At 42.2% G+C, this 16,914-nt stretch overlaps 1 protein-coding gene across 4 annotated transcripts in view; it reads right to left on the bottom strand.

Annotated features, from left to right (window-relative positions):
• SAMD3 (sterile alpha motif domain containing 3) overlaps window positions 1–16,914 on the bottom strand; it is an 80,020-nt gene that overhangs the window by 57,092 nt on the left and 6,014 nt on the right. For all 4 annotated transcript variants that reach the window (XM_017533276.2, XM_037740228.1, XM_037740227.1 and 1 more), the window contains one exon: window positions 13,306–13,419. In XM_017533276.2, coding sequence (XP_017388765.1) covers window positions 13,306–13,419 — 114 coding nt within the window. The remainder of the gene's footprint in view (window positions 1–13,305; window positions 13,420–16,914) is intronic.

The following is a 16,914-nucleotide window of genomic DNA, read 5'->3' as shown; positions in this document are numbered from 1 at the left end:
GGATTCTTCTCTCCCCAGCAATTAGATACAGTGAGAGTTTACTATGTTAGTCTCTTTGACCAATAACATCTTCAGCATGTGGTCTCCCTGAGAGGAGAGTTACTGTTTCCTATTTCTGAGGGCAACTGTGAGCCAGGCCCATCTCTTAATTATCATCCCTTTGGGTTCCTGGGGCTCCCCAGGAATAGGAAAATATCTATGATTTGTTGATCTGTTTGAATGGAAACATTCGCATTTGGAAGGAAAGCTCTGAGTCTGTTCTCTGCATGTAAACCCTTTTTGGAGCTATTGAGCATTTGGCAGTTATTTGATCCCCATGAAAGTGGATAATATTGCTTTAGGGAAAAAGTAAGCTCTTGAATTTTCATACCAGAAAGCTTCAGTATTTCTTTTTGAATTAGAGGTAGCTTAATAGTTTAAAACTGTTGTTTCCTTCCTTTTTCTTTTTTAACTGAGCTGCAGTTTCTTGCTTTGTTGAAAGTGGTGCTTCCACTTTCATTGACTCAAATTTAAAGGAATTTTTTCATTCTCTTTTTACTTCTACAAATAAAACAGGTGATGGGATTTTCAGATTCTATGAGAAAAATAAAATCCTATGGTCTGTAACTTCTTAAAATCCCAAATTTGAATTCATCACATTTACTAATTAGGAGTTTTTGCACTTTCTTATCAACCGCTATACAAAGTGAATTCTCAGATTCCATCCAGACACAAGCCCTGCTAAATCTGCAGAATGCACTATGCGTGTGTTAATGGCTGCTTCACTTCCCTAGAATGCCCTCAGTTGCCCTCATTCTTCTAGGCTTATCTCAAGCCTTCTTCTCAGGTGGGTTTTACCTACTGCCACACTCCTTCCACACATATGGCTTTCCTCATCTGAATCACCCACGTGGCCTGGTCCAATGCTGACCCTGTGAGCACTCAGCTACATCTAGACTCCTTATCTGCCTTGATTTTTCTATGTCCTTGTTGAAGGAAATAGTTTGTGACAAAAATATTGTAGAAAGGATTAGCAATGTTTGAAAGAGGTACAAAATATCAAATATAACATTCTATGACAGGTAAAGATACTCTGCGTTCTATAAACTTGTGTTTTCTTTTCTTTTTTGAGAGACACGGTCTCTCTCTCTTATCCAGGTGGGAGTGCAGTGGCACAATCATGACTCACTGCAGCCTCAAACTCCTGGGCTCCACGGGAGCCTCCCACCTTAGCCTCCAGAGTAGCTAGGACTACCACCACGCACCACCACACTCAGCTAATTTTTAAAATTTATTTTTGTAGAGATGAAGTCTCTCTATGTTGCCCAGGCTAGTCTCAAACTCCTGACCTCAAGCGACCCTTCTGCCTTGGCCTCAAAAGTGTTGGAATTAGAGATGTGAGCCACCACATCTAGCCTAAATTTCTGTGTTCAGACATAAAATTGCCATCTTTCACAATGGTGCTTCCTGGTAGGGTAAAACAGCCCACACATGACAAAGAAACCACCCACTAGCAAGGCACCAAGCCATGTGGTGAGTGAAAAGAAGTGCCAGGTCACTAAGTCCATACATTTGAGATAAGTAAACCAGTGGGGCATGCTAAAGAGGCAGATATGGGGATTGAGGTGGAATCCTCTGGAATCACAAAAGGTACCTGAGAACTAGACCATGACTGTGGAGAATTACAAAAAGGTAAAACACATCAAAACTAAACCTTCCAAAAGCTGTTTTCTCAGCATCTCATCAGGCTTCAGTTGCACCCCAGGTGGTTTTATGGGACCAGGGCAGAGTTCGCATCACTCAGCGGAACCCTGGTTGACCTTTGGGGTCATAGTGAGTTCATAAATCATTCCTGTTTTCCCAAATTTCAGGGCACAAATTGTACCTTTCTCCAAGGGGACCCACTTGGAGACAGTGTCCTGCTTTGAGGAATTGTGATAATTTCCCAGTCTTGTAAAATACTATTGCTCTCTGGTCCTCCAGGGAAGAGAACAAGGGACAAGTGGAATGCTTTGCTGTGAAGAATACACATCCGGGCTACAAGGCTTGGTGGTAGTATTAGTACTCCCTGCACTGAAAGAGAAAGCAAGGACAACTATGTCGCTCTCCAGGGACTGAACTGAAAGAAATTGTATCCCACAAGTGGCCATATTGTAGGATCCCATTTTCTTTTAATTCCTCTCTACATCCAAGCCTGCAGACTTTACACACTGTGAATGGTATAGATTGGGATACCCAGTTTTATGTTATAACACTGAAGCTAAACGGCATGTGATCTCAGCAACATCTAAAAGTGGAAATGTTCTGGGGACATAGAAGAGGAAGAAGCCAGGGAAGGCTTGGACATCTGTTTAAAGAATTTGCTGTCATTATATCCTAGGACAGAAGATGTTATGGTACACACCCCTTCCAAATAGGGAACAAATTTTACCAAACTACAAGTCAATCAGAAATGCTGCTTCTGAGTTAGCTATGCCAGTAACCTGGGAATTACCTGCTTTACCTTGGCAAGAGTAACTACTGCTAAGAAAACAAACTAAACAAGAAGTTTTGAAGAGAACAGTAGAGACACATGCCAACGAACAAGGTAAGATGCCATCTCTGAAAATATTGACCAATGTCCCTTCAAAACACTCACGAACCATGAAGAAAATGCTGTTTTGTTGCTGCAACTGATGGTATCCATCGCGAATTCAGAAAAATATTTGAGCCATTCCTAGAATTTTGATGTTTGCTTTTAGTTTATGTTTTATAGCCCAGGGCTCTTACACCAGGAAATCAATTTATGAGATTCCTTAGGAATTACATGTCTGAAATGCATGTGTGAACCTATAATGAAGCACAAAGAAAAGAGAGAGATGTGACCGGCATCAGGCACCATGTCTTGGCCAAGTCAGACAGATGTTTCAAACCCTCCTTGTTCTCGGCTGCCCATGTGACAGTCAAGGTTTCAGGAGTCTTTGGAGCCCTAATTCATCAAAAACCAAGCAAAAACAATTTTTTTTAATCTTCCCATTTTCCAATTCCTCTTGGTAGTGACAGAAATGCAAGGTTTCAGAAACTCAGCCTTTATCTTATCGACTACCATGACATGCACATCAAGTCTCACAGAGCTATCACAGCTGAGTCCCTCTTTTCCTTTTTCCTTCCTCATTCATACGTAATAAAAAGTAATGAGGCATGACATACTCAGTTGTTGCAAAATGGTTCAGTAGTACTATTTTTGCAGTTCTGAAGTGTTAAAATCTGTTTGATTTATCATCAACAATCAAAGTGGGGAAGGACATTCGGTGGCTACTGAGAAATACAGAAAACTGGGTCTTTAAATAAAAATGATGACAGCCTCTTTTTGGGAGGTGGTGGTGTTATTAAACTGCTTAGACTGACTCTGTTGAGCGTTTTCTTATATGAAATGTTAATGTGAAAAAGAGTGAGAAGAAGCCCTAGCTTTATCAGAATCCCTGTTTTCTTTTTTCTCATCCCACTAAGTTCTATTGAATAAGCTGTTGGTCATATTCCTCACAATGCTATTCTCACGTTTGTTTTCTCATATTGGTTGATAGCATCACTAGTTACACAAGCCAGAAGTAAAGGAGAAAGTTTCCCACTCAGCAAACCCTTCCCTTTTTCTCTTGAACAGGCCCACTACGTCCTGTTGATTTTATATTTAAATATCCTTTTTATGCTCATTACCATCATCTTAGTTTAGACCTTCATCAATTCTTGCTTGAACTGTAGCCTAGCGTCTTGATGGGATTTTCTCCTCTCATTTTTCTCCAATCCATTCTCTACATCGCTGCTACAATAAATGATGAAAACTATACATATATATATATATATGATCAAATCACTTCATCAAATCACTCAATCTCTGATTATTCCCTAACCTACAGCAATAGTTTTTCAATTCTCACATTAGAATTACTTGTGTAACTTTAAAAAATAATAATGATGCACAAGTCTCATCCTCAGAAGTTCTTATTCATCTAATGCTTTTGATATATGTAAAATTTTCAGTGCTGCAAAAGAAGTCGCACTTGAACATAAATTTCCTCAGCAAGGCAATTTACTTCTATAGAAGGGTGCAGCTCACAGATGGAATAATGGTGAGAGCACACCTGGACAAGGGAGGGGAAGGGGTTCCTATTCCTGATGGAGGTCGCCTTTATTGCTGTGTTGTTGCTTTATCGGCTAGGGTTAGACAGCACAGTCTAGATTAATACTGATTGGCTGTTTTAAAGAGCACAGGGGTACGAGTGGAGGGGCGGGCTGGGTTGTTTGGTGGGAAGGATGGTTATGGGCAGGTCAGAGCAGGTAACCAGGGGTGACCTAGGTCAAAGAAGGCGACTGGAGCAGGTGACCAGGATGAGTCAGGACAGAGCAGGGGACTGGGGAAACAGATGTGAACTACTGATTAGAACTGGTGGAAAAGGTTGTTTACTGAAACTATAAGGAAGTTAAACTTTAAAATGGAGGACAAAGAACCGAACATACTGACATACTGATTCTTTGAAGAGAAACTTGGAGTTCACTATGTCTAACACTTTGTTACTCAAAATATGGTCTTAGAACAGCACTGGCATTAAAAATTACAGAATCCCAGGCACCCTAATTTACTAAACCAGAGTCTGCATTTTAACAAGATTCCTCAGTGTTTTATAAGTACAGTAGAATGTGAGAAGCATCAGTTTAGGGTATTGGTATTTTTTCTCTGAGTCCACTATGTGAATCTAATGTGCAGTCAAGGTTAAGAGATGCTTCGCAGGGCAGAGAAGTCCCTTCCTTACCTCTCCAGTAGAATCTCACCATTTATAGCAACTCCATTTTCTCTGCCTCTGTCACATTCCAAACAGAATCCTCCATGCTATTTCAGGTGTTTGTACCCTTGCACATCCTGTGAGTGTCCTTTTCTTCTCCTGCTTCATTTTCCTTAAGATAAATTTCTAATCATCTTTCGATATCCCCCTTCAGTATTGTGAAGCCTTTCCCCAGGGGTCTTTTCCACACCTACTTCCCAGAAAGTTTCATTTCTCCGTCTCTCTGTGTTACTTTTGCATTTCTCTTTTGGTATATTTTTCTCAGTGTTGCAGGTACTCGCTTACATATCTGTCTTGCCTACCAGACTCTGAATTCCCCAAGGAAAGGAATAAAGGGTTCATCCCCAGCCCCATGTCTACATAGTACATAGCTCATGGGGTATAGTCAGTAATTTGGACTGAACAAAAGAAAAACAGATTAGAAATCAAGATTACTTTGGATCTCTCTAAAGACTTAATAATACATCCAACAGAAATGATCAGGAGTCAGAGTTCTTTATCAGTCATGTCAGCTCAAGTTCCCCTGATTCCATAATTCCTGTTTGGCTGGGTCTGCAGATATCCTCCCCTAAGACAAAATTTGTTTCTAGCTCAAACCCAGTATTCCTCACCTCATTAGGGTCCCTGCTCAAATGTCACCTAGTCAAAGTTGAAAGGACTTCCCTGAAAACCCCATCTGAAAGAGAACCCTCCTGTACACTGACACATACAGGTACACACACACACACACACACACACACTGCTCACTCTCTATCCCCCCTCCTGCTTTTTTGCATCACTGGTCTTCATAGCATTTCAGCAAATTTATAACCTAATGTTATATTCATTTTTTAAATAATTTTTTTATTTTTATTTATTTAAGACGGGGTTTCACCATGTTGGTCAGGCTGGTCTTGAACTCCCGACCTCAGGTGATCCACCCACCGTGGCCTCCAAAGTGCTTGGATTACAGGCATGAGCCACCACGCCCGGCCATATTCATTTTTAGCCCTACATTAGAAGGTGAGCTCTGCAAAGTGGGAGGCTTGGTCGGTTTTTCCCTACTATATCCCCAATACCTCTAATGCCTCCCACGTAGCAAGCATTCAATGAGGATTTACATATTAAATGAATGGATGAATGCTGATTTAGGTAAGGAATCTTTAAACAAGTACTTCCTAAGGTATTTTGTTGTAATGTTAATAGATGTTACACAAAGAGAATTCTGGGTTAAATGAAGTTAAGTGGTTTTTTTGTCTGTTGGTTTGTTTGTTTGCTTTACTATAGGACTCCTCAAAGCCTTTACTACATTGCTGTATGTTGGGAATCTCTAATCAAGGAATGTAGTTAGTATGTATATTTCCACAACACAGAGTGGTTCTACACAGGCAAGTGGTATGGAATGATGAGATCTTGCATTTCACTCTCAAATCCCTGCTCCACTACGCTGGCACTCAGGATCGAAATGTGTCAATTCAACACCTGTAGGGTCTTTGATCCCCGCCCCCCACAGTGGTAACTGAGTTTCTCTAATCAGATTCTTGAAACCTCCCTTGTCACCTGATTGTACATATTGGTTCATAGACCTTGTTTCTGTTTTGTTTTCTACGGCAACAACCGACTGGTGTCCCAGGCCTTCTAGAAGGGAGGCCTGAAGCATACCCTCCTCTTGCCTGGAGCCCTGAGTCCTGGGAAGGCTTCCAGACACTGCTGGCCTTCCTGCACTTCCTAGAGCTGCTTCTGCTTTGGGACCACTTGTTAGAATTGAGAGCAGAATTTTTAAAATCTCTTTGGACGCTGCGTCTTAATGTCTGCCCTGATAAGAACAACAATAGGTAAAACTAATGAGCTCCTAAGGTTTTTTCATAAATTAATTCACTCTTCTATTTTTTTTTATAGATAAGTGAGACCTAGTCAGATTATGTAACTTGTCCAAGGTTACTCAGCTGGTAATAACAGAGCTAGGGTTTAAAACTAAACTCAAATATTTGCCTATCCTCATCTCCAGACTTGCCAAGCCTGACTATTAGCAGGGATGACATCCTGGTCTAATAGCTATACTTACTGCTCTCCCAGACCATCTGCCTTATAGCTCTATGAGTGAATCACCATGAATGGCAATGAATCTCAAGACATTGCATCTCACCCTCATGTCTCCCTACAAGGCTCTTTCATTATCTATTGTGTTCATATAGATTTCAATTAACAAGAGCCCAAAGAAAACGTTATTTTAATACATCTGTTCCTTCACGCAATGAACATTTGTTATCACCTGTGTCAGAGACTGCACAGAGGAATAAGACTGGTTCCTCTCATCCTTCCCCCCTACCCAGAGCTCTTGGCCCATAGAGGACCAAGGAACTGAGGAGTAGGAATTGAGAAGACAAGTCACACCTCTAACTGGAACCTGTATGAATGAACCCGTAACTAGGCTGGCACACTTCATTGCCGCTTCCCTTTATTACACACTGGTATTGGACGCACACGCAACTGTGTGGATCCTTGTGTGAATTACCTGTGTGGAAGAGCATGCAAACAATACATCCAATGTGTTGAAAATCCATTGACATTTGCCTTAATCACTGAGCATAGGCAGAAGGATTCGCTTATTCTACACTATTTCATTGCAGTGGCAAGCCAAGAAAAAAAAAGTTTGTCATAAAATAATTTTTAAATATGCATGAAACCATGACTAGTTTATAATTAAACTCAAAAGCAGAAGCAAAACATCTGCACACATATATTTAAAGTTCAAATGAAAAGCCTTTAAAGTAACATTTAGGAAGCCTCTACCTGTTTATCTGATTTCATGCCTTATTAGCTACTAAAAGAGAGGTGAAGAGTTTCATACAGGGTAGACAAGAAAACAAAGAATAACATTGCAAAAAAAGCTCTTCCCAGAAAATCACCAGCACATGATGAAGATGGGACATATGAATCCCTCCTTCCAGAAAGGGCATTTAAGCAATTCAGTAAAGAGCACAGTATGTTCATGACTAGCCTGGGCGACATGTTGAAACCCGCTCTCTATAAAAAATACAAAACTTAGCTGGGTGTGGCAGTGTGTGCCTGCAGTCAGGAGACTGAGGTGGGAGGACTGTTTGAGGCTGGGAAGTGGAGGCTGCAAGGAGCTGAGATAGAACCTCTGCACCCTAGCCCGGGCAACAGAGCGAGACCCTGTCTCAAAAAAACAAAACAGCACAGTATCTGCTGTCACTGGGCAAAGCTGCAATGTGCCACAGCACTCTAGTGTTTCCCTGGATACCCAATTCATCCACTGGAACACACACCTCATTTTCACTGCTGTTAGGGTCATTCCGAGAGCCAGTCAGGTGAATTTCCAGGCCTTATATTTTGTCAGCAAAGAAATACGGCATATTCATTCCATCCAGGTTCATTCCATGCAGACCTCATAGGACTGCGCAGGAGACATGGTTCAGAGACCACTTGGTAGGCAAGTGGAGGAGTCAGGATTTGAACCCAATGTGTGAGACTCCAAAAGCTGGCCCTTATTCCCCACTCCTCTCTACCTCTTGAAAAAGGCTGGCTTCAAGAAAGCCCCATGGCCAAACACCTTTGGATTTCTAGCCTGTTATGAATGAATGGCTTACAGACCTCTGGAGTTTGGCTCTGTAAAAAAGAAATTAGTATACAGATTGTATTAAAAGATCTAAAAAAATTGATGTTAATCAAACATTTATCCCATCCTATGAAAGTGTATTCAGTCTTTCATTGACTTACAAATCCCAAGTTCTGTTTTATTTTATTTTGTTTCTTTGGGACAGCGTCTCACTATGTTGCCCAGGCTGGAGTACAATGATGTGATCTCAGCTCACTGCAACCTCTGCCTCCTGGATTCAAGTGATTCTCCTGCCTCAGCTTCCCGAGTAGCTGGGATTACAGGTGTGTGCCATGACACCTGGCTTATTTTTGTATTTTTAGTAGAGACAGGGTTTCACCATGTTGGCCACACTGGTCTCGAACTCCTGACCTCAGGTGATCAACCTGCCTCCACCTCCCAAAGTGCTGGGATTACAGGTGTGAGCCACTGGACCCAGCCCCAACTTTTACTTTAAAGCTCCTATTGAGCCTCTGTGTGTGAGGAGCCAAGCTAAATGCTGGGTTTACAATTGCAAAAAACAACAATGACAACAACAACAAAAACACGGTCATTGTCCTTGAAGCACTTATCATCTCATGAGAGAATACAAACTTTAAAGTGGTCAATTTCATTACCTAGTTTACAAGTCAAACAAGAGCTAAGTAGAGGATACTATACACAGAGGAAGGGTTCCGTGCCTGGCCTGGAATGTCACAGAGGCTTTCTATAGAAGGATGTTGAACAGAGGAAAGAAACTATACACCCTGACACAAAAATCATGCAGTAGGCCCTTAATCAACAACTGTGGACTGAACAGTGCCCTAGGCAGAGGGGCAGGAGAAGGGGACCAAGAATGGCTCCAACAATTTGGCTCACAGGGTTGGATGGTGGAGCCACCATCTGAGATAGGACATTGGAGCGGGGAAAATCTTCCACCCTATCTCAATCCACAGCCTTGGATAAAGGACAGAACCATATGGGAAATATTTAAAATAGATACTTCAGGCTGGGCATGGTGGCTCACGCCTATAATCCCAGCACTTTGGGAGGTCGAGGCGGGTGGATCATGAGGTCAAGAGATTGAGACCATCCTGGTCAACACAGTGAAACCCCATCTCTACTAAAAATTAAAAAAAAAAATAGCTGGGCATGGTTGTGCACGCCTGTAGTCCCAGCTACTTGGGAGGCTGAGGCAGGAGAATTGCTTGAACCCAGGAGGCGGAGGTTGTGGTGAGCCGAGATTGTGCCATTGCACTCCAGCCTGGGTAACAAGAGTGAAACTCCGTCTCAAAAAAAAAAAATAGATACTTCACCCTGCCTTTATGGGTCCCTCCTCCCACCTGATTCCCCAGGAGGGGACACCTGATTCACGCTTGGTCTAGGAATGAAGCAACACTGAAAGACAGAGACAGTTGGCAGGGAGGACCTGAGCTGTTTTTAGGGAGAATTTCCTTTGGAGTTGGTGCTAGGGCACGGCAGTCGTATGCCAGGCACAGGGAAGCAGACCACCCAGAAGCAGTACGATAAATCTGTCCTCATAGGGAGAAGCAAGGAAACGAGGCAGACTAGACAGGGAAGCACAACGGAGGCAGAGACGACCCACAAGAAAAGAAGGGACCACTTCGCTATCTGGATTTCCAGCACCTGTTCCTTCAAGCTCAGAAATTTCTGTGTTCTGCTCTTGGATGCTGGGAAATGCCTTTCTCACGGTAAACTCCCTTTGTCTTACTTTGAGTGGATTTTCGTTTCTTACCGCCAAAGACATACTAAGGCAGGAAAGGTAAGTTCAGTTATTGAAACATTAACCGTAAGGTGCGCTATGCAGAGGTGGCCAGTTGGTGGTAAACAGGTAAGTAAAGGGCTTAGGAGACACTTCATGATCACAGATAAAGATAGGGGTCTGCCACTTCTAGTTTCCAAACCCTTCTATTTCTCTCAATTTCTTAGCCAGTCCTATTCTCCTCCCACTTGCCAGGTGCTATGAAGAATATGAAATGCTGTGAAGTGTGGGGCTATGTCTTTGATGAGCCATGTGAAAACAATTGGAATAATAACCTGCCCAGTTAGCATCACAGGAGCATGATGAGGACCAAATGTCAGGCAGCTTAGAGAAGTGAAAAGACAGCCTAGGCAACACAATGTGATGTCTTCTCTACAAACCATTAAAAAATTAGCTGGGCATGGTAATGTGCACTTGTGGTCCCAGCTACTCCGGAGGCTAAGGTGGGAGGATTGCTTGAGCCTGGAAGGTCAAGGCTGCAGTGAGCCCTGATTGCACCACTGCAGCCTGGGTGATAAAGTGAGAACTCCCCCGCAAAAGAAAGAAAAAGAAAGAAAGAAAGGAAAGAAGAAAGGATGGAAGGAAAGAAAGAAAGAAGGAAAGGAAAGAAAGAAAGAAAAGAAAGAAGAAAGAAAGAGAAGAAAAAAGAAAGAAAAAGGAAAGAAAGAAAAAGAAAAGAAAGAAATAGAAAGGAAAGAAAGAAAGAAAAAGAAAAGAAAGATAAAAGAAAAGAAAGAAAAAAAAGAGAGAAAGGAAAGAAAAGAAAGAAAGAAAGAGAGAAAGAAAGAAAGACAGAAAGAGAAAGAAAGAAAGAAAGAAAGAAAGAAAGAAAGAAAGAAAGAAAGAAAGAAAGAAAGAAAGAAAAAAGAAAGAAAGAAAGAGAGGAAGGAAGGAAGGGAAAGTCCTACAGGTTTAGAAGGTTGCATCCTCATCTCCTGCTGTGTCAAGTAGGCAGAGAAAAGATGCCCTAAGGAAAGTAAGAATGCCTCCAGGAGCAGGGATGGAGAAATGGTTGTACACTGAGTGCCCTCTGCTTCCACTCTGCTTAGCACTTGGCAGACATTATCTATTTTTAATGCTCAAAAGATCACCATGAAAAAGTGTCAGTATTATTTCCGTTTTGCAGATGAGGATACAGAGACCCAGCGGTACTAGGGTTGGTAGCACTGAGGCTAATCCCTGTTCTCCCCAACTCTACTCACATTTCCACAGTTACAGACACGTGGACTGGCTGCATTTAGCAGCTTCCTGTTGGAAGGGGTAGTTGAGAGCTCATGGCTTGCTCCATGCACCTGCAGCCAATCACAGGAAAGCTCTGGAAATCAACAAGCACCCATGAACAGGAAGGAGAGTAATGACGCCACCTTACAAATGTATTTCCACTTCCTGCACCGTAGTTCAATCCAGGAAGATCAAGGCAATGGATTTCACATCTAGGACATGCCCTTCCACTTTCTTGGTCATCACCCCAAACAAGAGTCAGTGGGCCCTAACACTGGAAGATCTTGAGGCACTGAGGCTGGGAGGCTGGAGGTGGGGTGCAAGGTTGAAGACAGAAGAGAGGGAAAGTAAGTGGAGAGGACAGCCTGGAGCCAAAGCCCACTTGCAGGAGCTCCTCATCAAAGGTGCTGCTCTTCTCTGCACTCATAGGGCTGCTGGAGCCTTGCAGGCCTGAGTCAGAGGCTGTTGCCCTCAGTTCCCTGAGCTCTATGCTGAGGGTGGCTGGGTCCTGTGCTGTAGCAACAGCCCACCTGGAAAAAATAGCTAGAAACCCTTTGACTTCCCTAAACCTCAGTTGTACTCATTTACAAAAAGGAGAGAATAATGCCCAACTTGCAGTACTGCTGGGTGGACAAAACGAACTGATGGTGTAAAGGGGTTGTGAAAACTGAAGGACCACATCCTTGCTTGGCTGTCCTCCGATTATCCTTTCTGTGCCAGCTGACAGTCTCTCCTTTCAATGAACTACATTTAAGATATTGCCTTTGTTTGTTAGCGACTGGAGACAATATGTAATATGGGTTATGGATGCACAGATTGCCTGGGTGGGATGCCCTTGAAATGCTCTAGGACAGGGAGTCTTAACCCCCAGGCCACAGACCAGTACTCGTTCATGGCCTGTTAGGAACCAAGCCACATAGCAGGATGTGAGCAGCAGGTGAGTGAACAAAGTTTCATCTATATTTATAGCCACTCCCCATCACTGGCATTACCTCCTGAGCTCTGCTTCCTGACACATCAGTGGCAGCATTAGATTCTCATAGGAGCACAAACCCTACTGTGAACTGTGCGCATGAGGGATCAAGTTTACATACTCCTTATGAAAATCTAATGCCTGATGATCTGTCTCTTATCACCCCCGGATGGGACTGTCTAGTTGCAGGAAAATAAGCTTAGGGGCCTCACTGATTCTACATTATGGTGAGTTGTATAATTACTTCATTATAAATTAGAATATAATGATAGAAATAAAGTGCAAAATAAATGTAATGTGCTTGAATCATCCCAAAACCAACCCCCTGACCCCAGTCCTTGGAAAAATTGTCTTCCATGAAATCAGTCCCTGGTGTCAAAAAGGTTAGGGACTGCTACTCTAGGGGATGCCGTGACCCCCAGGTCACATCTTACCTATGACTATCTCAACACCAAATCCTATGTGTGGTTAAGTCTACAGTTTTCCTTTGTTCTGTTGTAATCCATATATTGAAATATTACACCATATAAAACCTAGTGTAGGATCATAGAGGAAATGTTTACCAAAACGACTGAAATATAAAGCAAATGATTACCTGCCTCTGTCAGGGAGATTCAAGTTACAAAATTCAGAACAAGGCACGTTCCATAGAATATCATCTTTGTGGCTACTGCCAATTACCTTGAAAAGTTTATGAAAGAGAAATCCTCATTTTCCTTAAGAACGTATACTTAAAAGATGTATACTATCATTCTAAAACTTCACTTTTCCAAAACAAAGACCAGAAAATTTAATTTTCATCCTTTATCAAATATCTTTTTTCACTGGATAAAAATATCTTCCCTTCCAGGAAAACAAAAAGTTTCAAATTAGAAATAAATCTAAACATATGAAGCCTTATCAAAAAGAGAAGAATGTTATTTGGCTTTAAAATGTCTTAAAGTTGGTACCCCACCTCTGTTTTAATACTCTTTGGTCAATTAGTCCATCTTCAAGGTTTTCAGATGGATAGAAAGATGGCATCTGCTCCCCATGGCTGACTGGACTGGAGGTCTCTTCATCCCTGTAACTATGAAAGAAGAGGTGGGTCAGGCACTATTCAACAGGAAACATGACCACTGATCTCACAGCAGCTCTGAGGGTAGCACCAGCCCAGAGTAAACATCGTGATCTGTGTCTACTTCCAAGTTCCACATTAAAGTCATAACTAACAGAATGGAAAGAAGGCCCCTCTGGCATCATCTAATTCAGTGGCTCCTATGTGCCAGGAGGCAGACTGATGCCAGTTCATAATGTTGTTTCCACCAATCTATCCTATTTTTAAATGGCATGAAGACAATATTTTCTTTTATGAAATGATGATGATCGTAGAATGTATCTTTTTTAGTGAATATTCTTATTTGGCAAAATTAAATGGTAAACTCTGTCAGATCCCCACTCCTCTCTCTGCCATTTTGGGAGACATTTTATTATCTGTGAAATCTCATGATCTTAGAAACACACTCCACTAACTCCCTCATTTTCCAAGCAATGCAACTGAGACCTAGAAGGGAAAGTAACTACTGGTGAGCTACTCAGTAGCAGTGCCATGATTTGAACTCAGTTTTTTACCTTCCTGCCCAATGATTTTTCTACCAGTTTCAACAAGAACAACAACCAAAAAGCAACTGCTAATATGCCCACCTATTTCATATCCCCATCATTTGCTGAGTTATAAACAGGATGCTAAATATCCTGCCCAGATGTGGCCTACAAATCCTTTTCAAAATAACATGCCAGACCAGGTGTGATGGCTCACATCTATAATCCCAGTACTTTGAGAGGCCAAGGTGGGTGGATCATTGAGGTCAGGAGTTTGAGACCAGCCTGGCCAACATGACAAAACCCCATCTCTACTGAATAAACAAAAATTAGCCAGGCCTGGTGACAGGCATCTGTAATCCCAGCTACTCAGGAAACTGAAGCAGGAGAATCACTTGAATCTGGGAGGCAGAGGTTCCAGTGAGCTGAGATCACCCCATTGCACTCCAGCCTGGGCAACAGGAGTGAAACTCCATCAAAAAAAAAAGAAAGAAAGAAAGAAAAAAGAAAACATGCCAGGTGTAAACCAAAAATAAAATTCTAAGCCTCCCCCCCCCCCGCCACCCCCCGCCAACCATCTGGATGGACTCCTCCTCTCAGCTAAAGGCATTCCAAAATTAACCTGAAAAACAAGTTCAGGCCATGATGTGAAGGGAAGGTTGAACCTGCCTCATTATACCCTCATCCCTTTTAGAATTCAGGAAAAGGTGACTGGCATTAACATCAACACAGACCTCAAGTCTGATAAGAAACATTTATGGTCTAGTCTCTCTGAAGCCAGTTACCTAGTTACCTGGAGGCTTCATCTGCATGATAAAACCTTCATCTACACAGCCCCTTATCATAACCCAGACATTCCTTTCTATTGATAGTAACTCTTCCAATCAATTGCCAATCAGAATTTTTTTTTTTTTAAGACAGAGTCTCACTCTGTTGCCTAGGCTGTAGTGCAGTGGTGCAATCTTGGCTCACTGCAACCTCCGGCTTCCAGGTTCAGGCAATTCTCCTGCCTCAATCTCCTGAGTAGCCTGAACTACAGGCACCTGCCACCATGTCCAGCTAAGTTTTGTACTTTTAGTAGAGATGGAGTTTCACCACATTGGTCAGGCTGGTCTTGAACTCCTGATCTCAACTGATCTGCCCATCTTGACCTCCCAAAGTTGTGGGATTACAGGCATGAGCCACTGTGCCCAGCTGCCAATCAGAAAAATTTTAAATCTACCTGTGACTTGGAAGCCCCAGCACTTTTTTTTTTTTTTTTTTTGAGATGGAATTTTGCTATTGTTGCCCAGGCTGGAATGCAATGGCACAATCTTGGCTCACCACAACCTCCACCTCCCAGGCTCAAGCAATTCTCCTGCCTCAGCCTCCTGAGCTCCAGCTTTGAGTTGTCCTGCCCTTCCAGTTCCAACCAATCTAAATCTTACACTGACAGATGTCTTACATCTCCCTAGAATGTATAAAAACGAGCTGTACTGACTGCATTGGGCACATGTCATCAGTGCCTCCTGAAGCTATGTCATGGGTACATTCTTAACCTTGGCAAAATAGACTTCTAAATTGATTGAGACCCGTCTCAGGTACTTTTGAGTTCACACAGGCAACCATAAGCCATTAAAGGGAATCTGCACTCAAATGGAAACCTATCTGCTATCTCTGATCTAGAATACCATCACAGACTCCTTAGAACAAAACTAAAGTATCATTTATTCTACCTGCTTCATTTTAGAGTTGAAGAAACTAAAACTAAAAGGGTCAGACAAATCTCCAAGGCTAGATGAGGAGCTAATATCACAACAGGGGGTTGAAATCAGCTGTTTTGATACTTACCTTCAGGGTTCTTTTGTACACCAAGTTTCCTTTATTAAACACTCTCTAAAGGGGTTTAATTCAACAGTGTATTCTCATGCCTCTTTCTACTGTCATTCCCACTTGATGATTGTCAAGTGACAACATAATTAATAAATATATTTGACAATTACCAAATATAACCAACAAGCATTTCAAATAAAATATAAACCAATAAGTATTTTCTTCTCACATGCAATTGTAATTCTGCATTAGAATAATCTAAATACAAGACAACCCAAATCCCTAAGTGAGTCAGCTGCTTATGGATAGAGTGAAAAGTCCCCACTCATAAATCCCCAGACAAACTATGGTCCCAGTCCTGGCCACATTTGAAACTGGCTTTCTTAACCAGGTTAACCAAGTTTCATATTTAACACAGGACTATTTCAGTCTGGGAGAAAAAGGACCAATTTGCTCAAAGATTGTGATACTCCTAACATCAGTGTGAATTAAAGAGGAGTTAAGTGCCGTATTACTTTTCACAATGTCCAGATGAAGAAACAGGAATGCCAACATTTAATATAATCAATGCAAGTCAGTAGCAGAACTGGGAATGAAGCCCAGGTTTTCTGGCACTCCAGCCAGTTCTCTTTTAGTTGAGAACATCATAAATTAATTTGCAGTGGAAACAAGGCTGCCTGTTTTCTTTTAAAAGAAATAAAGATTTTAAAAATTTCATTTTACACATGCATATATTGCCTTAGAAATATCAAGTTTCGGGCCAGGCACGGTGGCTCAAGCCTGTAGTCCCAGCACTTTGGGAGGCTGAGGCGGGTGGATCACAAGGTCAAGAGATCGAGCCCATCCTGGTCAACATGGTGAAACCTCGTCTCTACTAAAAATACAAAAAATTAGCTGGGCATGGTGGTGCGTGTCTGTAATCCCAGCTACTCAGGAGGCTGAGGCAGGAGAATTGCCTGAATCCAGGAGGCAGAGGTTGCGGTGAGCTGAGATCGCGCCATTGCACTCCAGCCTGGGTAACATGAGTGAAACTCTGTCTCAAAAAAAGAAAACAAAACAAAGAAATATCGGGGAGAGAGATCCAAGATGGCTGATCACTAGCAGCTCGGGATTGCAGCTCCCACTGAAAGAGCAGAGAACGAGAGGATGCCACACTTTCAGATCAATTTTT

This window comes from Cebus imitator, unplaced genomic scaffold (assembly GCF_001604975.1).
Source record: "Cebus imitator isolate Cc_AM_T3 unplaced genomic scaffold, Cebus_imitator-1.0 Scaffold81, whole genome shotgun sequence".
NCBI lineage: Eukaryota > Metazoa > Chordata > Mammalia > Primates > Cebidae > Cebus > Cebus imitator.
The sequence above is the reverse complement of the archived record's forward strand: the minus strand, read 5'-3'. Positions and strand labels throughout refer to the sequence as shown.